This window comes from Vipera berus (genome assembly GCF_964194415.1).
Source record: "Vipera berus genome assembly, chromosome: 1".
NCBI lineage: Eukaryota > Metazoa > Chordata > Lepidosauria > Squamata > Viperidae > Vipera > Vipera berus.
In genome coordinates this window covers 114,340,488-114,366,676 of record NC_138202.1, presented here as the reverse complement: position 1 = coordinate 114,366,676, position 26,189 = coordinate 114,340,488, and the positions used below count along the sequence as shown (strand labels likewise).

At 38.5% G+C, this 26,189-nt stretch overlaps 1 protein-coding gene across 1 annotated transcript in view; it reads left to right on the top strand.

Annotated features, from left to right (window-relative positions):
- LOC308665217 (acyl-CoA 6-desaturase-like) overlaps positions 1-25,335 on the top strand; it is a 33,516-nt gene extending 8,181 nt beyond the window's left edge. Inside the window, exons 2-12 of the mRNA XM_081322964.1 lie at positions 1,564-1,674; positions 5,781-5,978; positions 7,563-7,664; positions 14,934-15,059; positions 19,811-19,871; positions 20,964-21,040; positions 21,235-21,332; positions 23,218-23,314; positions 23,921-24,000; positions 24,821-24,946; positions 25,249-25,335. Coding sequence (XP_081179090.1) covers positions 1,564-1,674; positions 5,781-5,978; positions 7,563-7,664; positions 14,934-15,059; positions 19,811-19,871; positions 20,964-21,040; positions 21,235-21,332; positions 23,218-23,314; positions 23,921-24,000; positions 24,821-24,946; positions 25,249-25,300 — 1,128 coding nt within the window. The 3' untranslated portion in view covers positions 25,301-25,335. The remainder of the gene's footprint in view (positions 1-1,563; positions 1,675-5,780; positions 5,979-7,562; positions 7,665-14,933; positions 15,060-19,810; positions 19,872-20,963; positions 21,041-21,234; positions 21,333-23,217; positions 23,315-23,920; positions 24,001-24,820; positions 24,947-25,248) is intronic.
- The last annotated feature ends 854 nt before the right edge of the window (positions 25,336-26,189 follow it).

The following is a 26,189-nucleotide window of genomic DNA, read 5'->3' as shown; positions in this document are numbered from 1 at the left end:
CTTACTTTTCTTAGATTGTTTGATCTTCCTTTAAGTCCAAGTTGGAAGTTATTTGCATATGCTGAATTAACAAATTTGATTAAACATACTTGGGTCATGAGAATCCCAAGATGTTCCCAAGATCTAGTACTGTTAAAGAGTAAAACTCTTTGGTAAACATGCTCTCTATAAGATATGTGTTTGTGTGTGTATAAATGTATACACATGTAGCCCCCTTCCTGATTGTTTCTTCCAATGGTGCCCCCTTCCTGATTGTTCCATATTCAGAGGAAATAAAGGGGAATTTGAGCTTCAGCTGGATTTTTGTAAAAATACTAAAGTTGCTACCTTCAAGAAAAGTGGAGGGGGGAGGACTGTCATTTACCCTATAAAAGGGGGTCGGGAACCGTTCACATTCAACTCCTATGGAGGAAAAAAATCACCAGTGTGATGTTGATGTTTCTGGAAGGAAAGAAACAGTTCAGCCTTCTCCATAAAGACAATACAGAGTTACTCTTTCCATCAAGCTATTGATTTGGTAAAAAGGAATAACTTTCCTCCAGATCATTCCTTTCTTAAAAGCATTTCTTAAAACTAAATTACCAGCAGGCTAATTCTCATGTGAAAACCCATGTCTCTTCAGCTGTTTGATGAACCCTGCCATCCTAATCTTGTCCCTTTAGCTCTGCTTTAAAAAGAATAAAATAAAAGGAAGACTTTATTTTTTAAAAAAACTGATTTTTTTTAGTGTGGATTATACAAGGGCTAGATTAGTCGTGATGAATTTCTGTACATAAAGGAGGCTTCGATGCGAAATCCCATTTTAAAATAATGATGTCAAACGTCCATAAAAAGGAAAGGTAAAGGTTTCCTTTGTTTGGTCGTGTCCAACTCTAGGAGGTGGGGCTCATCCCTGCTTCTTAGCCAAGGAAGCCAGCTTTGACCAAAGACGTTTCCATAACCATGTGACCAGCATGACCATACACTGAGGCACTTGGAACACTATGACCTTCCCACCGAAGTGCTACCCAGGGCTTTTTTTCTCATAGAACGCTCAGAACGGAGTTCCGGCACCTTTTTTGGATGGAACCTTGTAGGATAGGCAAGGTGGGTTGTATGACATGTGTGAGTGTTTTTCTTTTACAAAAAAAGCACTGGTGCTACCTATACATCTACTCGCATTTGCATGTTTCAAACTGCTAGAGGAGGCAAGAATGGGAGCTTACCTTGCCATAGCGTACTTGGGCCACAAAATGCCAACTTTCCACTTGACAGCCCAGCATCTTAACCATTAGGCCACAACTGCATTTAAAAAAACTTTACTTTGGAGAAGAGGAATAACAAGAGAAGACAACTATCATACAACCTGGTTTACAAATGAGAATGAATAAGTTATTCTAGATGCTTTAACTCTAACAATGTCTCAGCCTGTACTTTCTCACTTTTTTATGGGGTGTGTGTATAAAAAAAACTTAGTGAATAGTTGCAGTCAGAAGGGGGAATCATAAATGAATGTCAAAGGTATAATGTAGATAAACTCTCTTAGGATATCAATGCTTATCTATCTTTTCTTTTTTATTCTAGGATGCATTTCGGGCCTTTCATCCAGATATCACCTTTGTAAAGAAGTTTCTTAAGCCATTATTGATTGGAGAACTTGCTCCAGGAGAACCCAACCAAGATAGAGGAAAGAATGTAAGTAAGAGATGGCTTCCCTTTCTTTTAAATGAGAGAATGAGACCAAAGAGAGCCTGAAGGAAGAGACATCACATGAAGCATCGGTAAAGAGAGTAATGGAGAGAAGGATTGAGGTTAAAAATAGGTAGCAGGAAAATAAACTGGGAAAGAAAGTAACAAAATGTAGTGAAACTGAAGAACAAGTTAATAGCAAGTACCTTAGTTAGGAATACACTGATGTGTCTCCTTACTTAACATTAGCTGAAATCTTCTCAGGCTGAAAGAAATCCACATATAAAGCCTTTACATTAAGGTATTTCACTCAATAGTTGTACAAATCTTTGAAAGGGTGTTTCATTTTAGTAAAGACTCAGAAGAAGCAACCTTTAGAAAAGCCAAATGTTGCTTCACTTTGTTTTTCCTCCTCCTCCTCCTCCTCCTCCTCCTCCTCCTCCTCCTCCTCCTCCTTCTCCTTCCCCCTCCATAAAAGACATGGCAAACTAAACTCAGGAAGGAAAAGAAAAATAAAAAATAGAAAGTGCAAGAGAAAATAAAATAAGCAAAAAAGAAAGAAAATGAGAAAAATAAGAGAAAGAAAAGAAATGTTTTAAAAAATGACTTCCATTTTTCATCACAAGCATGAACAAATTTAGTAATTCTTCAATCTCCATAAGATTGCATATAACACATCTCTTATCCATCCATAAATCACTAATATTCAGACCAAGGCTAGCAAAATGTCTATAAAGAATTCACAGAATTTTATAGAAACATATCTTATTTTAACATATCATATATTAACCTTAGTGAAACAAACCAAAGTACTTTGTATTTCTTCCTTTTGTCTCTAGCAATTTTGATCTTTAATTCATTCAGATCCCTTATTTGAGGCTTTAGTAAATCTCTTGTGAATCCAATAAAGCATCAGTCCAATAAAGCATCATTCTCTTGGTTTATCGTTTGTATTTCCACTTTGTCATCTCTGTCTTATAATCCACATTTTTTATACTTTTCCAGTATTTCAACAACTTCTTTATAATATTTCTGCATCAAATGATGTTTATTTCAGGTCTTTATCTTGCAGGTCTTTCAAGGTATTCTCTTTCATGTCTGTCATTTCTTTTTTACTGTCCTTTGGACACAGTCGATCTATAGAAGCAGACATCACTGCTGACATTGTAGTTGCTAGTTTCTGTCCCCATTCTTCAAATCTCTCCTGGAGTATTTCAAATGTCATACCATTTTCTGTCATTTTGTTACTGCTGACTAATAAAAGGTAACCCTGCCCCTCTCTTTTTTTCTTTTTGGTTTCTTTTTATGCATGAAATCTTTCATCCTCTCTAGTGTAGAATTTCTGAAATCATAAAGTCTTAAATTTCTATTAAAATGTAAGATAGATTAAAGAACTTGATTCCCAAGAAAGTGCTGTTTAGATATTTTCAAAATCTTATAGCAAAAGTCCTAATCCAAATTTGTGTGATCCCTTAATTCATTTATAACTTTCTTAAGTTAAAATTTCATTTAGCTTTTTGCTGTTTATTTCAAAAAAATTTAAACTCGTTATTTTTCTTTTATTCTGAAATGAAGGTAAACTAACCATAAGCTTTGCAAACTTATCATTTTGAAGATCTTTATTAGTGTTCAGATAGTTAAATAGGTAACTCATAAAAGTGATTAGAAAGTGAGGTTAGTCCTTTAAAAGCCTCCACAGCTGTTGGAAGTATAATGATTCCTCTCTATTTCCCAATATTAAGACATTCAGTAAAAAGCTTTCCAGTGGGGATTTTATTTATTTATTTTATTTGCCACCCATTTTGCCATGAGGAGATATGGGGTAGCAGGTAGACTCAGGATAGCAGGGAGAAGCCAACTGGAGCACAAGTGAGTGCTCCCCTGTCCTTATCTGGAGAGGTTCCATGGTACTCAACAAGTTTCAGCTGGGAGCAAGTTTCCTAGACTAAGTTAAATCCAAAAATGCTAGAAGCTTGGCATTCAGACCAACCACTATCACAATATCATAAATAGGTAGAGCTAAGTTATATTTCCACACCATTCAAAAGAGACAATAAAAATCTAAGATGGAAACAAAAAGGCCAGAATACGTCCTCTCCAACAACCAATAACCAGATAAGCATTAACATCAGACAAGCAATCTTGCAGGAAACAATACTCTAATCAAGGAACTACCAAGGATAAAACCGCACTCCCACTGGGGGTACAAGTTACTGTATAGAAACAAGGAACAAACCTCATACCCACTAGCACTGATGGTGTAACCCAGTTGGGTAAAGAAACATCTGAAAGCAAGCAAGCAAGCACAGAGAACACAAGGATTCCCCTCTGAGGTACATGTATTCTCTTCCATGGAACTGTTCTACTTCACAGTCCTTTGGTCATGACCTCTATTTGTTCAGAGATGGGCTAGCTTGCCATCCCTCATCAAAAAGCCTGTTTTCTGGATTTCTTCTGGTTTCAAAATTGGAAGTTCCAGTTGCAACATTAAAAACGCAAGGACATTTGTCTGTTCAAAACATATGCAAAAATTTATTCCCATACTTCAGCTGTTAATTGAGGCTTTAAGATGATTTGAAATACCTTGATGAAGACTGTTGCGTTGCCTTTGAAGTATGAACTTTGCTGAGGCAAAGCTCAGACTCCTCGCAGGAGGCTAAGCATGCAGCTGAGATTAGAAACAGTGGTACAAAGAAGGAAGAATATTGAATGTAAATTACTCAAGCAAATATTCAGGGAATTTTCATCACTTCTTATTCCACCTGCTAGGATTTTGCTCTCTACCTCCTCTTGGGAATTCCTTAATCCATGCATTTTCTCACGATTTAAAGCACCTTTTCATTTCTGAATCTAAAGTGCTCGCAGCCCTCTCCCTTTTCCCTCTTCCTCACATGAGATCAGGCCTGGTTTTTCTGTCTGAAAGCAGCCTGTGGCCTTTTAGTAACCTGATGCTTTTTTGAACTCTGACTTGGAAGGTAGCTCACAGATATGACTCTGCCTCTTCTTTCTCATCTATCCCTTGTCTTGCAGCCATTCAGAATTCCTCAGCTCCCAGCTGTTCAAATATCAATTATTCAGTCACTCTGCTTTGCTTGAGCAGTTGCAAGCAAAAGTCCTTCCATTCCCTCTTTTCTTTTTGGAGGGTTGTAATTAGGATAACAAGCCAATGTCTAAACATCACCCTGCAAATGCCCCATTAATGCTTTCAGTATTCCATATCACAGAAAGTGGGTAGTGATGCTTAAGTGCTTTTAATTGGTTCCTAACAGCCTGCAGCTAAGTGGAAATATTGAGAAGCATAAGGTATATCAAGTTATATTTCATTAAATTAGTCCTGACAGTGGCCACAGCAGCCACCACAATTTGCAATGGCAAAATACTTGGACACTTATGCTCCCAAAACTTCAGGGTCATGAACTGAGCTCATTACCTTTTTACCATGTATATAGAGAAGACCTTTTGTAAAACAGCTGGTACCATCTATATCTGAAGGATGATACAAAAGAGATGGCTGAGCAGAAAGGCCCCTACTGCTCTGAACCCAAATAAATCCCTGTCATGTTTAAAACACTACTTGAGTTTTTATTTAACAGCCAACACTAAAGTCAAGAAGAGTTCAGAAATAAAAAGTAGAACTCTGTGTTCTGTGCATCCTTGAAATCTAGAATGTAGCATTCGGAGAATCAGCGTGTATATAATGTTTTGTTGTGTTATGTTACAACATGTCATTATATTTTTATCTTGCCTGTATTATTTTTATAAATAACTCAAGGTGATAAACATACTCCTGGTTTCTAAATTGGTGCCTTAACCCCCTACAACAAACTGGCTCTGTATAAACTGATGTGGGATGGATGGGGTGGGGTGGGGTAGGGTGGTATGTATGCTGTGGTATGGTATATATTTAATGATTTTACAGGACAGTTGAAGTATATAAGGTTATGTGTTGAAGATTATATAGAATTCTTGCTACACAATCAAGTTCAGCATTGGCTTGACAGAGCAGGGTTAGCAGGGTGAAGATTGTGTAGTGCTTAAAAGTGAAGCTGCCCATTTGAGTATAAAACACCTGGATATTTTTTTTCAATATCTTGTTTTTTCCTTGTTTTCAGCCTCAGCTGGTAGAAGATTTCCGTGCTCTGAGAAAGACAGCAGAGGACATGAAGCTATTCAGAGGCGATCCTGTATTTTTCTCCCTTTATTTGGGTCACATCATTGTGATGGAAATTTTGGCTTGGTTAATGGTATCATATTGTGGGACGAGTTGGAGTATAACCTTTGTACTTTCCATCATCCTTACAGTCTCTCAGGTGAGATTTTGTTTGCTAAATACTGTAAGTTATCAATGTTCAGTCACAATGTTCATTTGTCATGGAACTCTTTAAATAAAAGCACAAGTTATTTAAACTTCCAGGTGACTGTGCTTTTTGTGGAGGAAAGTGAAATAAATTATAATTCAAGAAACTATAAGCAGGAAGTCATTATTAGAAAGGTGATATGTTGCCTTTTTTTTTTTGCTCTCACCCCAAATAGTTGCAAACCTGTCTGCTTTTGTCTTGCAAACGGATTAAATTTATCCCTCACACATATACACGCACCACTTTTTAACTGTTTTTTACCAAGTAAAAGAAAATCCTAGTAGGTTTCGGCACTGCCCAGGCCTAGAGTAATGACAACCCAATATCCTGTGTTCTACACAATTGAGTATTAATGACTGAAGATCAGCTTGCAAGTGTTGTATAGAAAGTAACTTGCACTATTTAACATCTTATTTTAAGAACTAGAGGCCAGGAAGCAAGAGAATCTGGGCAAAAGCAGAAAAACTGGAGGAGATGCAGATCTGCTCCAGGGCAAGAAAAGAGGCAGTGACAAGATGGTCAGGCATTGGATAGTCACTCTAAGTGCAGAGATTTCAGCAGCAGGATCAAATATTGTGGGAAAATATTTAAATGGAAAAATATCTACAGGTAGTTCTCGATTTACAGACTATCATTCAACAACTGTTCAAAATTACATTGGTATGTAATGGACTTATGACCATCTCAACAACTCCATAGTCACTTGATCAAAATTCAGGTGCTTGGCATCTAGCATCTATTTACTACGGTTGCAGCATCCCGGGGGCCATGTGGTCACCATGTTGTGATCTTCCCAACTGGCTTCCAACGAGCAAAGTCAATGGGAAAAATCAGATTTGCTTAATGACCTTGTGGTTCACTCAACAACTGCAGTGATTTGCTTAACAACTGTGACACAAAAGGTGGTAAAAATTAGGCTTACTGAACAACTGTCTTGCATAACAATGGAAATTCAGCTCCCAATTGTTATAGATCCAGGACTACCTGCATTCAGATTTTTTTTCCTTTGAACACAAATGCAATATTTGGAGAAGCAGTACTGAATATTGCTTATTGTTGACAATGGCTGCTGTAGGTCTACTAAAAGTAACTTGGAGACCCATTTCTTTGGGTTATGAGCAGACAATGTGACATTTGAATTCATTTTATTTCAACTGCCCTGATAGCAAAAGCATACAGAACTCTGAGAAGAAAACATATATAAATACATGTGTTTTTGTATAAACTAAGAGTGGACAACTTTAATTTAGTTAGTTGTCCCACTAATTAAAATGGAAGATAGGATGTAGATCAGTTATATATGATGTTACTATATGGATCAAGGGCAGAATTCTCATCTCCTGTTTTTAGGGAAGGAATGGACTTTATAGTTTTGTAGGTTTACTAAACTCTGATTTTTGTAGTTCAAATTTAGGTGAGCTCAGAGCTGCAAGAAAAGCATTAAAGACTAGATGTGTAGCTGATGGATGGTGAGATGCCCACCATGCCATCTTAAAGGCATCTTTGTATTCCTTAACCCTTTTCTTTTCTTCCCAGGCCCAGGCTGGGTGGTTGCAGCATGACTTTGGACATCTCTCTGTATTTCAGAAGCCTGTATGGAACCATATAGTTCATAAGTTTGTGATTGGTCACTTGAAGGTAAGGCCTAGGCCTGTCAAATTACAGTAGACTAACTGCAGCAAGATATAATGAGGCTATGTTGCCCACTCTTTTGAAACAACCTCTGGGCCTTAAACATCATCATGATAGGACATATTCAGAGTAAATGGGCTTCCCAATTCAGAAAAAATTAGGGGAACCAGTTGGTTATATTCTACTCTTAAATTCTAGCACCAAGCCTACCTGATTTGCTTCAGAGTAAGGAATAAGCAATCCGCTTTAGACAAGTTTGTGTAAAAAATTGTATGCTGGTAACCAGCATTCATAGATCCTAAACAGTATTAAAGAAGAAGAAGCATACCATTTTTTGCAATAATTACATCAGCATTTTAGCTAGATCCAACTTAATATCCAATTGCATTGGAAGAATTTGTAATCCAGAAACCAAAATTAAAAGATCTACTTGAGGGTAAGTTAATTATACTAATGGTCAATAAGCTCTTAAAAGTACAACAAAATAGGGAACATGACCAATAATGAGAGATGCTAGGAATTGTAGTTACAAGTAAGGAGTTTAAGGTTGATATCAGGATGACTTCCTCATTGTACTAAAGAACACATAGAACAGATTACTACAACATGTGGTTCTTCTTTACTAGAGGCCTTCCATCAGAATCTGCATATTCCTCTCTCAGAGATATTCTTACAGATCCTGCACTGAGCATGGGATAGATTAGCTGAATTTATGGCTACTTACAGCTCTATGATTCTATGTTAATACATGGAATGGAGATGATAAGATGAGATGAGATGAGATGAGATGAGATAAGATAAGGCAAGATAAGGCAAGATAAGGCAAGATAAGGCAAGATAAGGCAAGATAGGATAGGATAGGATAGGATAGGATAGGATAGGATAGGATAGGATAGGATAGGATAGGATAGGATAGGATAGGATAGGATAGGATAGGATAGGATAAGGCAAGGCAAGGCAAGGCAAGGCAAGGCAAGGCAAGGTGATGATGATAAGATAAGATAAGATAAGATAAGATAAGATAGATAAGATAAGATAAGATGATAAGATAAGATGAGGCAAGATAAGGCAAGATAAGGCAAAATAGGATAGGATAGGATAGGATAGGATAGGATAGGATAGGATAGGATAGGATAGGATAGGATAGGATAGGATAGGATAGGATAGGATAGGATAGGATAGGATAGAGTAAGGCAAGGCAAGGCAAGGCAAGATGATAAGATAAGGTGAGGTGAGGTGAGGTGAGGTAAAGTAAGATGATAAGATAAGATGATAAGATAAGATAAGATAAGATAAGATAAGATAAGATAAGATAAGATAAGATGATAAGATAAGATAAGATGATAAGATAAGATAAGATGAGGCAAGATAAGGCAAGATAAGGCAAGATAAGGCAAAATAGGATAGGATAGGATAGGATAGGATAGGATAGGATAGGATAGGATAGGATAGGATAGGATAGGATAGGATAGGATAGGATAGGATAGGATAGGATAGAGTAAGGCAAGGCAAGGCAAGGCAAGATGATAAGATAAGATGAGGTGAGGTGAGGTGAGGTAAAGTAAGATGATAAGATAAGATAAGATAAGATAAGATAAGATAAGATAAGATAAGATAAGATAAGATAAGATAAGATAGCCATTACTGTCATTTTTTTACTGTGGGCACAATGGCACACATCAAAAATGAAATTTAGTTTCCCACTCTCAAAGTGAACACATACATGACACACACCTAAACATATTATATACAACATACAGTATGTATAGACCCACACCTCTATATATACGTATACAAATATATTAAACACTGTCCATCTTGAATATATACATAACAGAATGAGGAAGCTTGAGAGTTCACAAGTTTAATGCTGTATGGAATGAAACTATGGCTGAATCTGGATGTTCTGCTTCGGATACCACGAAGCCTCCTCCCAGAAGGTAACAAGGAAAACAGATTGTGAAGAGGATATATAGTGTCCCAGACAATCTTACGGGCCCTGATCAAGCAACACTTCTGCGCTATGTCCTGGATGGGAGGGAACTGCCAATGATCTTTTCGACCATCCTCACCACTCTCTGCAATGCCTTCCTGTCTGAAGCAGTGATGCTTCCAAACCAGACTGTGATGCTGTATGACAAGATGCTCTAAATTGTCCCCCTGTAGAAAGTGGTAAGGATAGGGGAAGGAAGATGTGCTTTTCTCATGTGATGCAGAAAATCTGTCACTGTTGAGCGACCAAGCCAGCCTACTTGTTAGTTGCACACCCATGAATTTGATGCTGGTAACCATCTCCACAGGTGAATCATTAATGCACAGAGAAGTGTGGCTGTGCCTGCTTTTTCAGAAATCGACAATGATCTCTTTGGTTTTTCCAGTGTTTAAAACTAGGTTGAAATAAACAGAAGTCATCTAATTAAGCTGATTAGAAGAACACTTAGAATATCTTTGTTTAAAAAATCTTCATATAACACATACATGTAGTTGTGATTTAGCAATCACAATTGAGATTGGCAACTTGTTTAGTGTTCATTTGCATAAACAAGTCAGTCACTAAACAAGACTATATATCTTGTAGGATTTGCCATCACAAAATGTAAGGGCTACTACCTTGAATGGCTTTAAAGAAAATTGGCTCAATTCATAGAGAACAGCTCTGTCAAGACAACTGGTATTTTAACTATTGTCTATAGATATTCTTGGGTCAGGTTAAATAGTTATTCCAGCAGGTTAAATCTTCTGCAAGAAATATAGGATATGTATAACTAATTGGAAGGAACGCAATTTGCAGTTAAGTAGCAACAATGTGCTGAATTCAGACCCTCACTTTTAATGGAAGGAAGATGTTTATTTTGTATTTTAATTCCAATATAGTTAATACGTATCCCCCAAAATAATGCATGAAATCCAATATGTCCTGCTTTTCATAATTCTTTGAAAATAACAATACATATATGAGGAAAAGTTATACATACAAAAGAATATCATTTGATAAACAAGCATTACAAAATGAGAAATAAAACATCATAAACTATTGTAGGCAATCCATTTTTTTTTAAATAGCAGAAAAAGAATACACTTTTAAGCCATTGTATAACTGATGAAGAATGGGTGCCCTTCCGACCTTGGGGCATTATATTTTGCAATCATAAAAGCACGCATTATCTAGTTCCATTGTCCTTCTGTTTCCAAGCCACTGATATAGAATTGAAAAGAACATGGGGATCTACAAAAACAATGACCCTTTTGGAACAAAAGTAATACATGAAACAACTTCTATGTAAAAGGGAGCCACTGTAATAGAAGAGAACATCATATGATCCAATGTTGTATTTTCAGCACATCTCCAAAAATTAGGTCAATCTATTGAATTCCTCCTTGCAAAGACATAAAATAATAATTAACTGTAACATAGATAGAAATGTGACACACAAATGTGACACATTCTTCTGTTCATGTTCATAGGCTGGGTGTTACCTGATCCCATGCCCTCCCATATTTTTGTAGATGTAATACTGTTATTAGTTATTATTGTTGTATCTTTGCCATGAAAACCCTATGAACAGTACCAAAAGACAAAACGATATGATGCTGGAAGATGAGCCCCTCAGGTCGGAAGGCGTCCAATATGCTACTGGGGAAGAGCAGAGGGCTAGTACTAGTAGCGCCAGAAAGAATGAAGCGACTGGGCCAAAGCCGAAAGGACACTCAGCTGTGGATGTGTCTGGTGGTGAAAGGAAAGTCCGATGCTGTAAAGATTTTTTCTCTATAGGAACCTGGAATGTAAGATCCATGAATCAAGGAAAGCTGGACATGGTCAAACAAGAGATGACAAGACTGAACATCGACATCTTAGGTATCAGTGAACTAAAATGGACAGGAATGGGTGAATTTAATTCAGATGACGGGCAAGAATCCCTCAGAAGAAATGGAGTAGCCTTCATAGTCAATAAAAGAGTAGGAAAAGCAATACTGGGATACAATCCTCAAAATGATACAATGATCTCAGTTCAAATCCAAGGCAAACCATTCAATATCACAGTAGTCCAAGTCTATGCCCCAACCACCAGTGCTGAAGAGGATGAAATTGACCGATTCTATGAAGCCCTACAGCACGTTATAGAACTAACACCAAGAAATGATGTCCTTATCATCATGGGGAATTGGAATGCTAAAGTAGGAAGCCAAAAGATAACCAGAATAACAGGCAAGTTTGCCCTTGGAGTACAAAATAAAGCAGGGCACAGGCTGATAGAATTTTGCCAAGAGAATACGATGGTCATAGCAAACACTCTTTTCCAACAACCCAAGAGACGGCTGTACACATGGACATCACCAGACGGTCAACACAGAAATCAGATTGACTATATACTCTGCAGCCAAAGATGGAGAAGCTCTATACAGTCAGTAAAAACAAGACCAGGAGCTGACTGTGGCTCAGACCATGAGCTTCTCATTGCAAAGTTTAGGCTTAAACTGAAGAAAGTAGGGGAAAGCACTAGGCCACTCAGGTATGAATTAAATCATATCCCTGTTGAATATACAGTAGAGGTGACAAATAGATTTAAGGAGTTAGATCTGATAGACAGAGTGCCTGAAGAACTATGAACAGAGGTTTGCAACATTGTACAAGAAGTAGCAACTAAATCCATCCCAAAGAAAAAGAAATGGAAGAAAGCAAAATGGCTGTCTGAGGAAGCTTTGCAAATAGCTGAGGACAGGAGGGAAGCGAAAGGCAAGGGAGAAAAAGAAGGATATGCCCAATTGAATGCAGAATTCCAGAGAATAGCTAGAAGAGATAAAAATGCCTTCTTAAATGAACAGTGCAAAGAAATAGAAGAAAACAATAGAATAGGGAGGACCAGAGATCTTTTCAAGAAAATTGGCGAGATGAAGGGAACGTTTCATGCAAAAATGGGCATGATAAAGGACCAAAATGGCAGGGACCTAACAGAGGCAGAAGAGATTAAGAGGTGGCAAAATTACACAGAAGAACTATACAGGAATGAGCTTAACATCCCTGATAATCACAATGAGGTGGTCACTGACCTCGAGCCAGACATCCTAGAATGTGAAGTGAAGTGGGCCTTAGAAAATCTGAGCAACAACAAAGCTAGTGGAGGTGACAGTATTCCAGCTGAGCTATTCAAAATCTTAAAAGACGATGCAGTAAAAGTGCTACACTCAATTTGCCAGCAAATTTGGAAAACTCAACAGTGGCCACAGGATTGGAAAAGATCAGTTTACATTCCAATTCCAAAGAAAGGCAGTGCCAAAGAATGTTCAAACTATTGCACCATTGCACTCATTTCTCATGCTAGTAAAGTTATGCTTAAAATCCTACAAGCTAGACTCCAGCAGTATATGGATCGAGAACTACCAGAAGTACAGGCAAGATTTCGAAGAGGCAGAGGAACTAGAGATCAAATTGCCAACATACGCTGGATCATGGAGAAAGCTAGAGAGTTCCAGAAAAACATCTATTTCTGCTTCATTGACTATGCTAAAGCCTTTGATTGTGTGGATCATAACAAACTGTGGCAAGTTCTTAAAGAGATGGGTGTACCAGACCATCTTATTTGTCTCTTGAGAAATCTATATGTGGGCCAAGAAGCAACAGTGAGAACTGGACATGGAACCACTGATTGGTTCAAAATTGGGAAAGGAGTCCGGCAAGGCTGTATACTTTTGCCCTGCCTATCTAACTTATATGCAGAGCACATCATGTGAAAGGCAGGGCTAGATGAATCAAAAGTTGGAATTAAGATTGCCGGAAGAAATATCAACAACCTAAGATATGCAGATGATACCACTCTAATGGCAGAAAGTGAAGAAGAACTAAAGAGCCTCTTGTTCAGGGTGAAGAAGGAGAGTGCAAAACTTGGGTTAAAACTTAACATTAAGAAAACCAAGATCATGGCATCCGGCCCTCTCAATTCCTGGCAAATAGATGGGGAAGAAATGGAGGTAGTGACAGATTTTATTTTCCTAGGCTCCAAGATCACTGCAGATAGGGACTGTAGCCAAGAAATTAAAAGACGCTTGCTCCTTGGGAGGAAATCCATGACAAATCTAGACACCACACTAAAAAGCAGAGACATCACCCTGTCAACAAAAGTGCGTATAGTCAAGGCTATGGTCTTCCCAGTTGCAATGTATGGCAGTGAAAGTTGGACCATAAGAAAGGCTGAGCGCCAAAGAATTGAGGCCTTTGAACTATGGTGCTGGAGAAGACTCCTGCGAGTCCCTTGGACTGCAAGGCGATCAAACCGGTCAGTCCTAGAGGAGATCAACCCTGACTGCTCTTTAGAAGGCCAGATCCTGAAGCTAAAACTCAAATACTTTGGCCACCTAATGAGAAGGAAGGACTCACTGGAGAAGAGCCTAATGCTGGGAAAGATTGAGGGCAAGAGAAGGGGACGACAGAGAATGAGGTGGCTGGATGGAGTCACTGAAGCAGTAGGCATGAGCTTAAATGGACTCCAGAAGATGGTAGAGGACAGGAAGGCCTGGAGGAACGTTGCCCATAGGGTCGCGATGGGTCGGACACGACTTCGCAGCTAACAACAACAAAGAACATTCTGGAGGATTTCTGGCTAACAGCCCATTTCTAAAGGAAAAGCGATGACTTAAGCTAAATTTGCAATTTTAGCAAATAATATTTATGTTGCAATTCTTAAATAACAACCAGAAAATTGTCTTCTAATTCTATTAAGTGATCTACAGTACTGTATACATTCCATATTCTACCATTGTGCCATTGCATGCCATGCTTCTCTGGCAATTCATATCAAAGAAGGGAGAATTCCTTATTTGGCAGAACTCCAAACATTTTTATATTTACATTTGATGCCTTGCCAAGTATTAGTTGGTTGCAGAAGATACGTTGAGGAATGAGTTATAAAGGACTCTGTATGTCTTTCAGGTGATTTCACAAATATTTATCATCTTGAATATAAACTATTACCTGTTATGAAAGGGTTACCCAGCTAAAAGGCAGCACTGACTTACCTTAGGTAATCTCAAAAAGGCTAAGTGGGTTCAGATTTGTATTGGATGAGAGATGACCAGCAAACTGTATGGCTGTAGACTAAGAAATCAAAAGAATCTCAGAAGCAATGAAGAACTACTATGTCATTGCAAAGAAAATCATAGATAAATGATTGTCTATGAAGTTATCAAGGGGAGACCTTAAATTTTTAATCCCCCTCTTTGGGGGTGTTCAAATGATCACCTTGACAGCAATAAAAATGGATTATCCATATGTTTCCACAGGGTGCTTCAGCAAATTGGTGGAACCACCGGCATTTTCAGCATCATGCAAAGCCAAATATCTTTAAGAAAGACCCAGATGTGAACATGCTGCATCTCTTTGTCTTGGGAGATACTCAACCTGTGGAGGTAAGATGAACAGATGTCAGTTCAAGCACCTCAGATGCAAAGAAAATTCCAAAAGGTAATAGAGACCCAGGAAAATCTAGTTCTTGAGGCAAACACTTCTATTAGCCAATATCTAATATCAATATTGATATCAAGTCCTCTTAGTCCTTATCCCTTGCTCTATCTGCATCACTCTGATGGGAGAGGTGTTTGCTGGCAGATCACACAGCCATGATACAATGCATCATTCTTTTTCAGAATCATATTACTAGGACTACTAGCTAAATAGAGAACTGGTTTAGAGAACTGACTACCTCCATAGGCATAGTGAAGTGACTGATTCAAGTGATAGATTAGAAAAGCAGGTGGGTAGGCGAAAGGCCTGGAAAAAAACTGGAAAAAAATGGGGGGAAAACGGGGTTTTTTCCATTTTTTTTCCAAACAGCTTTTTTTTTAAAAAAAATCCCATTTATATCCCGCCCTTCTCCGAAGACTCAGGGCGGCTTACAATTTTAAGCACAATGTGCTTAGCAGTAGCCTTCATTCCATGTATATGCCTGCTTATTAGGGCTTTCACACACACCCCAAGCGGCATTATTACAAAGTCAGCTTAATTGCCCCCAACAATCTGGGTCCTCATTTTACCTACCTCGGAAGGATGGAAGGCTGAGTCAACCTTGAGCCTGGTGGGATGCGAACCTGCACTAATTGCAGGCAGCTGGTGTTACTTAAGGAGGCATTAGCCCACTGCTCCACCAAGGTTCTTCCACCAAGGCTCTTTCCCAGTCTTTCCAGTTTTTTTCCAGGCCTTCCCACCTTTAGTCCAATATTGTATTTCACCAAACTAGCTGCTTTTCACTTTGTGCTAAGGACAATCTGTGACAGAGATTGTAGCAAAACTAGCATGTACTCGTTTGTTTACTTGTTTTCTGTTACAGTTTATTTTACTTTTTAAAGTAAAATTGCTTCCCAAATTCTATAGAAAATAGTGTCATTTCTGCAGACACTGACAATCTTTACACTTTGATCAATATATTTTGAAAGAAGCATTGAAGTTTGTCACATGGATATATCTCACTTCATTTATAAAGATTAATATATAGTACTATGTTGCCTCATATCTATTACTAAACTATGTTTAAAATAAAAACTTGGCAGGATGATATCTCCATAACCACCTTTCCTGGATCAAAAGTGTACTTTGGGATGGTTTGATAACTAATGACATGGCATAGTAGAATTCAGAGATGCAAAATTTATTCTGCTGCTTCTTGGAAACCCAAATTCCATTATCATTGCCTGGTGCAAAATATGTAGCCTAGAATTAAAGAGTTCAGAGTCCAGAAATTCCAAATCCCAAACTAAAACCTGTTCATATTCTTTCCTCAATCTGGTTTCCCACTAAGAATCAAACTGAAAATCAAAGAACCTTGTCCATTTACTGCAAATTCTGCAGCAATATACCAGAAGACCTAGTTAGATCTACTTTCTGTTTACACTTTCTCTAAGAAAATTCCCTTTCCAGATTCATCTAGAGATGACTATAAAATCTAGATGAGTTTTGCCTTTTATAGATCAGCAAGGAAAAGTATCAATATCATGTGGTGTTACAGAATGGCATATTTCCTAGGGACAATGCTAGAAGAGCGTGCCCCTGTGATAGGCAGTGTCCTTGAGGGACACTTTGCTCTTCTCCAGAACAAAAATGAACTTTAGCTAGGAAAATCAGAGAGCTTCCTGTCATAACTGATTCCAGTTAGAAACCTGAGCCATGGTTGCTACAGCAACTTCAAAAGTGCAATGTATTCCAGTGCTTATTATGCAAATGTTGCAATACAATCTAAAATATTTTTACATTGTTAACTAGGTAAATACATTCCACAAAATGTGATATTGATGTAATGAATTGAACCCCAAAGGGCAAAAAGAACAGATTGGTGAACAAGTTAGCCAAACTTGCTTAATTGTTTCCTAGGCAATCTTTCTTCCTCTCATTCCCCAATATCACCCACCATCCCATTACACTTAGGATTCATTTGTTGTCTGGTTTTTTTTTGTAATGTTTTTTTAATTCCTTCTTCAAAATTATCTGTTTCCTTCTGTGGGATGCTTCAATAGGATTAGGATTAGGATTTATTAAATTTATATGCCGCCCTTCTCCCTAAGGACTCAGGGTGGCTCACAACAATAAAAATTAAGAGACATAAAATACAAAAATTAAAAAAGAATTAAACAATGAATATAAGAAATACGGGACAATTTACACAATAAAAACCAAATTAAAAACCATGGTCAGTCCAGGCCTGCTTGTTGGAACAACCATGTCTTCAGGTCACGGCGGAAGGATCGAAGGTCAGGGGCCGTCCGCAGCTCCAGAGGCAGTCCATTCCAGAGGGTCGGCTTGCCCACAGAGAAGGCTTTCCCCCTGGGGGTCGCCAGCCGGCATTGCCTGGCCGACGGAACCCTGAGGAGGCCGACTCTGTGGGAGCGAACCGGGCGATGGGAGTTTGACATTGGCAGCAGGTGGTCTCGCAAGTACCCCGGGCCTAAGCCATATAGGGCTTTAAAGGTAATTACCAGCATCTTGAATCGCACCCAGTGGGCAACCGGAAGCCAATGCAGCTCGCACAGGAGTGGTGTAACATGGGAGTATCGAGATACTCCCATAAGCACCCGCGCAGCCGCATTTTGCACCAGCTGAAGCCTCCGGGTGCACTTCAAGGGCAGCCCCATGTAGAGAGCATTGCAGTAATCCAGGCGAGAAGTGACAAGGGCGTGGGTGACCGTGCATAGGGCATCTTGGTCCAAAAAGGGGCACAACTGGCACACCAGGCAAACCTGTGCAAAGGCCCCCCTGGTCACGGCGGTTAGATGGTCTTCCAGGGTAAGCTTTGATCATATCATCCAATTAAAGCAGGTTCATAAAGTAGCTTGGCATTCTGACTTATTTGGAGTGGGGCAGCCATGCCTCCTCTTTGATAGCTTCACTTTGCCATTTCTGAGAAGTGAAGCAGCGAGCTGAGACAGATCACCCCTTCTCAAAGCTTCATGAGGTGGAGTTCATGACCTACGAGGTATGGCTTTGAGTGTCAAGACCAATGAGGTCAACTCCAGGTCAAAGAAAAGCACCAAGAAAGGTCATTCCTGCTTTGCTCATATCTGATAATAATGTCTCAGCCTTGTTTTCGTATAATGGAAAAGGCTAATTCCCCATATACGAGAATGCCCAATCTGTGATGAAGAAAAGCAGATGTAGTGATTTAGTTTCTCTGAATACGAATATTTCCTTCTCTCTGTGTGGTCAGCAAACCTACTATTCTTTCCTATTTGTCCCTTTGCTTTGCTATATGGAACAGTTTTACCAGACTTACAGTAGACATAAATAGCAAAATAAAAATATGGTCATATGCAGCTTTTCTGTTCTGTTCTCTAAGAATGCTGTTTATCATTCTTTCAAAAAAGTTAGCTCTCCATTTCAGGAAGGTGAAGAACATTTCACCAGCTTGCCTTCTGTCAAATGTTTTGTGACAGGCTACATCAGGGGTCTCCTAAGTTGGCAACTTGAAGACTTGTGGACTTCAACTCCCAGAATTCCAGGAGTTAGCTTCTCTTTGAAGCTATTTACTTATAAAGCTTACATGGCAAAGGGCCTGGTTGCTTGAGGGATCACCAGTCTTCCATAACATCTGCCCAGTCAGTTCAATATGGCAGGGTTGGCATGCTCCAGGTTTCTTCAATGAAGCAAATGCCATCTGTCAGGACTCCAGACGAGAACCTTCTCTGTAGCAGCACCTACCCTCTGGGCAAGGTTTCTCCCAAGATTCAAATCCCCCCCCAACTGGAATTTCTAAAGGCCCTAAAGATTCTTTGCCCAGGCCTTTGACAAAGACAACTGACCATCCTTTCTGTTTTCCTTTGGGGGTTTTCTTTGCTATTGTTGACCTTTTCGATTATGGTGTTTTTGTACTGTTCTTCGTTTTTAATTGTTTTTAACCATTGTAAACTACCTAGAGTTACTGGGAGTCAGGCAGCACATACATGATTATTACATGTAATCCTCACTTAACAATGGTAATTGGGACCAGAATTTCTGTTGCTAAGCAACGCAATTGTAAAAGACATCATGTGACTGTGCCACTTAGTGACAGCAGATCTGGCTGTCCCCAGTTACCATTATTAAGCAAGGACCGTAGTTAAACAAGTATTTCACATGATTGCGAGTTCCGATGTCATGTTGGCTTCCCCATTGATTTTACTTGTGGGAAGTTGGCATGGGTTGTTGCAACAGTTAAAAATTCAAGTCAGTTGCTAAGCAACCTGACTGCAGGTTGCTGTGAGAAACAGGACTTTGAGGACCAGTTATAAGTACCACTCATTCAATGCTGTTCCTGAGCCTGTGGCTGCTGAATCTGTGTTTGTAAAACTATCCTCTCTGTATTATGGTAGCCACTAAACTTCAGTTCTTTCAAGCAATACAATAAAAAATATTGAAATCTCTGAAAGTCATCTGAAATAGCACCAAGCTAAATTTCTAATATTTAGATTTAGAAATATGAATGCTTTAAGATTACAATTCCTACAATGTAAAATAAGTATTGTCAACAGGTACAGAGATTATGTCTGTATCAAAATTAATATATTTAATCTCCCCAATGTCACTGAACTCTTGTTTTTTTCCCGTTGTTCATCTAACAAGTTCAGTGGTACAGTACCAAATGGGGTTTTATTGTCTTGAATAGTCAGCACTGAAAAGCTTTTGTCTCCTCCTTCAGTATGGAAAGAAGAAGCTGAAATACTTCCCTTATAATCATCAACACGAATACTTCTTTTTGGGTAAGTATAGTTCTTTATAGAGAAAGCAGTCCTGATGTTTATTCCCTGCTTATTTTTCCATAAGCTGTCCCAAACACAATTATTACAATCAATTCACTGATGTTTTCCCTATATGTTAAAACTGGTTTGTAAGTTAGAAGCCCTATCTCTTTCTAAACTTTCTGGGAAGTGAACATATTTGAAAGTGCAAGAGTATCCCCAGTCCTGGGAATTGGCTAACTTCAAGATTACAAAATGGCCATCATGACAAGCACAAATTGCTGCTGGGCATGGGCAATGCATCTTGAATTTAAAATGTTTCACAATCACAATGGAAGAGTGTGTTGTTCTGACCGTAGTCAAATGTTGAAAGATGCCCAACTCTGGAGCATTTCCAGAATAATTGGAACAGCACTGAAACATTTCCTGTAAAGTCAGGAAACTGTTTCTGATTTGGATGGAGCATGTGGAATCAGAAACAGTATTTTAAGTTGTAAACATTTTAAAATTGAAGCCTTTTGCAAAGTACAGTGAAGCACCTAATGAGCACCCTCACAATTTCCTCAGCCACCCCACATTTTCCTTATTAACTTTATCGTATCCCAGTGTCTTTTTAAATACACATTTGGTGGACACAGGTGAACACATTTCCAGCCCATTGCAGGACTGCACCACCTATTATGTTTATTATTTAAGAAGGGCTAGAGTACCTGTTCCAAGCTCTCTTGTAAATGGTTGATGCTAGAGATTCATGTTGCTTTCAGCATTTTCATTTCCTTTTTATCAATTAAATATTTTAAAAATTAAAGAAATGGGCCAGGAGCCATGTGGGCAACAGGGGAGATGTCTGTGGGCACATTGGTTCCCAGAGGGTATCATGTTGGAAACACAAGTCCTGATTATTTTAATAGCTTAAAATATTGGGCTGATCACAAACCCAAAACAGCATTTCTCATCATTTACTATCACACACACACACACACACACACACACACACACACACACAGAGAGAGAGAGAGAGAGAGAGAGAGAGAGAGAGAGAGAGAGATTCACTTTCATCATTCTATGCTTTGTGTCACCAACTTCCCGTAATGCATTTTGTTTTGTTCACAGTTTTCCCACCTCTCCTTATTCCAGTCTATTTCCAAATGCAAATCTTCACAACAATGTTCAAACACAAGTTCTGGGTGGTAAGTGAAAAATTGCACATGTCCTTTATTGCTTTCATTTCACTGCATGAAATGAAATTTCATCTGAAGAAGATCTCAGCTGAGGGGGGTGAAGCAAAGTTTCTATGCATATTCTTTGGAAAAGAAATAATTGCTGGCCTAGAGATAAAAGACATATAGCATTTGCCACGTATAACATTTCCCTTGTCTCCTAGGACCTGGCATGGGCCTTCAGCTACTATGTACGCTACTTTATCACCTACATCCCATTTTATGGATTTCTTGGGTCCTTGCTTCTCCTCACCTTTGTCAGGTAGGGTTAGCCACTAAAACATTTAAAAGATACTTCTGGTGATTTATAACAATCTGAGAAGTTCGAGATCAAATTAGTTGTAGACCCATCGATTTCCATACAAATCTGCCCAATGTTTCTGCGCAAGAAAATGACATTGTGACTGACTGATACAGTTAGTCCTTGCTTAATGTTGCTAATTTGGACAGGGAATTCTGTTGCTAAGCAATGGGGTTGTAAAGTTTGACTTCAAGTTCTGACTTATGATGGCAGTTGGCAGTTATAGTAGTCCCAGTTGACATTGTTAGGTGAATCTTGTGTGGCTGCAGCATCTCATGAATACATGGTTGCCATTTGCAAATCTCCTGCCAGCTTCCTCTTTGACTTTGCTTGTTGGAAGCTGGCAATAAAGATTGTAAATGGCAAGGATGCTGCAATGTTGTAATTATGAGCCAATTGCCAAGCACCTGAATTGTGATGTTGTGACTATGGAGATGTTGCAATGGCAGCAACTATAAGGACTTGTTTTCAGTTCCCTTGTTCAGTGTTGTCATAACTTTGGTTCTTGAATGAGTGGTAGTTCAATGAGGACTACCTATACTTATTTCTGCTATAGATAGGCATTATCTGCACTAGTAGCACCTGGAGTATTTTGTTGAAATTTTCCCTCCTAGGACTTTTCTTTATTTTATCAATTGTTCTAATATTTACTTATTTATCATTGATCAATTGATTTGATTTGTGTAGCTGCTCATCTTATAGCAACTCTAGACAGCCAACAATGTGTTAAAACTCAATCCACAATAACATCAAAACAGTATTAATATTGAGAGTCGCTTTGCATAGTGAGATGAGTGAGATATAAATTTAATAAATAAATAATCTAGAAAGACAGCTGAGGTAAAACCCAATCTACAATGAACTCGGGAACCACAACTCCGCTGGCTTTGACTTACCTCCTGGCCTCCAAAAAACATTCATGACTTCAACATTTCCCAGAAGCCTGGCAGAGTTGAGTTCAACCATATCTTGACAGGTAAGGTCAAAAGCTAGGTTATAGAGCAGAGAAATCCTGTAAGATGACATTAACTGCTGCTGCTGAACAGATGGGTGGAAATAGTTTCCCACAAATAACCCTTTCCCACTCTTAATTGGACTCTAAAAACCTGTTTTTCCTTCCAGGACTTGAGTTATATGTTTCAGGGGAGGGGCTGAGGGTTAATTGGGGGATGATGTAAATATATATTGTAATGTATTGTTCCCTCAGATGATTGCTGTGCTAATATATAATGTGTGTGTGTGTGTGTGTGTGTGTGTGTGTGTGTGTGTGTGTGTAGCTATATCTGCTTGTCTTTTTTCTTTTCTTTTCTTTTGGTCTTGTGAAGCCACCAAGAGTAATTTTGGAGGTGGGAGACTTAGAATAAATAAAATAAAGGCAAATAACACATTAGAAAACAACTGTATGCCTACAAAATGTGGCAAGTTCAAGACTGTTCATGTTATATACTGGGCTTGTGGTGATATACCATGTGCGTTGCTGGAGCAGCTAACGGCTCTCCATTAACCCAGACTAGCTGTCTCCTGTCCTGCAATTGGCTAGCCCCAGGCGGCAAGAGTGGGTTCAAACCTATTGGCTGCCGCCTAGGGGCTAGACTATATATTGTGGCTGGTTGCAGCCAAGTTTCAGTACAGTTCTAGCAAGAATAAAGTATGTGTTATCCTGTACTCAGCCTCATGTCTTCCTTCCTGCACCAAAGAGCCCACTACTTAACAGTTCAGACAAGAATTTTGACCTGTTATTACTGGACATAAACCTAATCTTTGACCCTTTTGTTGTCCATAGGTTCTCTAGATTATAGCTGTCAGGCTCTTGAGCTCAATCTTCTCTCTCTTTCTTGCTATTTAGGTTTATGGAAAGCCATTGGTTTGTTTGGGTTACTCAGATGAATCATATTCCAATGGAAATTGACAATGAGAAGCACAGAGACTGGCTCAGCTCCCAGGTAAACTTTGTTTACTGAAATCTCATCCCTATCTAGGAATAAGTGTCACCGAGTCCAAGGGAGTTTTTGAGCAACCATGCTTGGGATACTCTGGTAGAGTATGGAAATGTGTCATACTGACTTTATCTCAGTTTGATGAAACTAAGAAAATGTTCCTCCATGCTCCACACTTCTTGTAAAACAAACCATACTGGGTTAAGGATTTAATTTAGCAAGGTTTTAATTTAGCTAAATCCTTAGTTACCATTTGATATAGAAAATATAAATTTAGTCTGGCATCTTGAGACAAAGGAACAATGGTTGACCTATTTTTCTAAAAACATGAAGCTGACTATAATTCAGATTTACACCAAAGCACTTGCCACTGCTCTGTTCCAAAGCTTCTTTGAAACATATTATTTCTTAATTTCCTGCCTCTTGCATTACCTCACTATTTTGAAGAATTCAAAAGATTACCGTTTTAGTCTGCAGTCAGAGTAATCAATTGCAGCATGCGCACAGTGCTGGAATGGCAGACTTTACCCAAAAGAATAAGGTAACGAATTTGAACTTAATCTCTTTTCAAATTCAGGTTTATTGGGATTCACGATTGCTTTTCTTTCACAGTTGGTAGCTACCTGCAATATTGAGCAGTCTTTTTTCAATGACTGGTTCAGTGGACATTTGAACTTTCAAATAGAGCACCAGTAAGTATACAATGTTTGGATCTGAAGGAACGTTGGCAGTGAAAATACATATGCAAGATGTAATTGTCACCTTGGAGAAATTGGAAGAAAAAAAATATTGGCTACTAGCAACCACCATAGAATTTCAATACAGTACACACATATTTATTATTATTTAATATTTATTAAATTTATATGGAACGAGCATATGTAATAATTATATATTAATGTAATAATATATATTAATGTAATTAATAATTATTATTAAATGTATATGCCACCCAGAGTCATTTTGCAGAGATGGATAGCTTAATAAATAAAAAATGCAATGTACATAAAGCTATTGTACACCATTCCAGTGGTCTGCCATATAAAACATCCGAATATTCTATCTGTTTAGAAATGGAAAGGCTAACCACCCCTCAAACAACATGGAGTTTTAAAACCCATCTTTTCAAAGCTTTAAACTATTGCTATCTTCTGGGGGGAAAATAAAAATAACTAGATTATGAAATCTTTCCTCACAGTTTTAGTTTAAAGTACATATAAATAAAACAAGTATATAAGATGGTCTGGATATATGGAGACAAAGAGAGAGAGAGAATACAAAAGATGTTATACTCCACCCAAGCTCACCGTAGTGCCTCAAAGTGATGTACTCATATCTTAGATGCTGATGTAATACAGTCCATCATATCACTTCTGGATTCAGCTATCTCATCTGACTGTTGAACTGACTATGCTCTATATATTTCCATAAGTGAAAGCTAGTGCATGGCATGTCCTGCAGAACTGCTGCTCCTGAGCTTTCTTCATGCCTTCTTCTTCTGTTTTATTTGAGCTTGTTTCCTACAATGCCACGCCACAACTACCACAAGATAGCACCATTGGTAAAGTCCCTGTGTGCCAAGTATGAAGTTCCTTATGAAGAAAAACCTCTTCTGAGAGCATTTGCAGACATTGTTGGGTAAGAGACTAAATAGGGATGGTCAGTCTGTTTATCTTTTGGTGAGTATAGAGATGCCAGCACAACTTCATAAAGCCAGACAGCCATCTTTATATGCTTTATATGCTACCTTTATATGGGTTTCACTTACAGAAATGCAGATTAGAGTAATGCTTAATCTGTATGTGGGTAGATCTGGGGATGCTCTGTATTTCTTACAAATGTTTGCTATAAATTCAAGTGGAAGAAAGATCAGGGTCGGCTTACACAATCAGACTTTTGTTATACTATTGGAATCTCACCCCTCTCTTCTTACTTTTTAGATCCCTAAAGAAATCTGGAGCACTGTGGTTGGATGCTTACCTCCATAAATGAAGCTGGATATCAGTGAAGAGAATGACTTAGCGAAGGGGAGGGCTGGGGAAAGGGGTAATATGTATTCTTCTTGTCTGATTTCAGTCTGTATGTGTACACACATTTGGAAAGAAGTTTCCTGTACTGTATTGTCAAACTGAAGTTGAGGCAAATTGAGAGAACCTATTTTAAATCAGAAGGAATTTCAGATGTGTCAGATACTGAAAAAAAGAAAAGAAAAGAAAAGATTCAACACAGGGTAACTCAGAAGGTTGAGACCTTTCAAAGAGAACAGATAAAGGTGTGAAAGAAGGAGCAAGTTGATCTTTGTATCTTCTCCTAAGTCTTGCTGTTATAGTTCCAGCTCTGTCTCTTACCCCAGGAGTTTTCAAACTTCTTCAGGACTTGGAACCTTCAGTTGGGAAAAAAAATCAGAACCCAATTAAAATTAAGCAAAGCAATGACTCATCATAAATACAAATATCCCTCTCCAACGGGGTTGGAGTTTTTGAATGTCAGCCAAACAACCCCATCCTTTTCCACTGTACCATGGAAAATTGCTGCAGACAACCCTGGCTGTGTCTAAGTGGACCTTTTTCTTGCTCTTAGCCTCTCATGAAACCCCAGGGTTCTATAAACACAGTTTGAAAAAAACCTGACAGAGATGGTTGGGTCACATGCAGTCCAACTATCTATTTGATCCACATTAAATACAGGAGCCTTAGCTAGTTCTTTCAAAGAATAAACTGTAAACAAATCTGGGGACTTATTCTCCTTACTAATGGTCACACAAGAGAGGAAAGGGTGAGGTATGTTTAATGTAGAGAATAATATCTAAATTGTCAGGTGAAAATGTTTACATTCTAATGCTTTTAAGAAATCAAATAAGAAAGTATTGTTTCTTACTAAA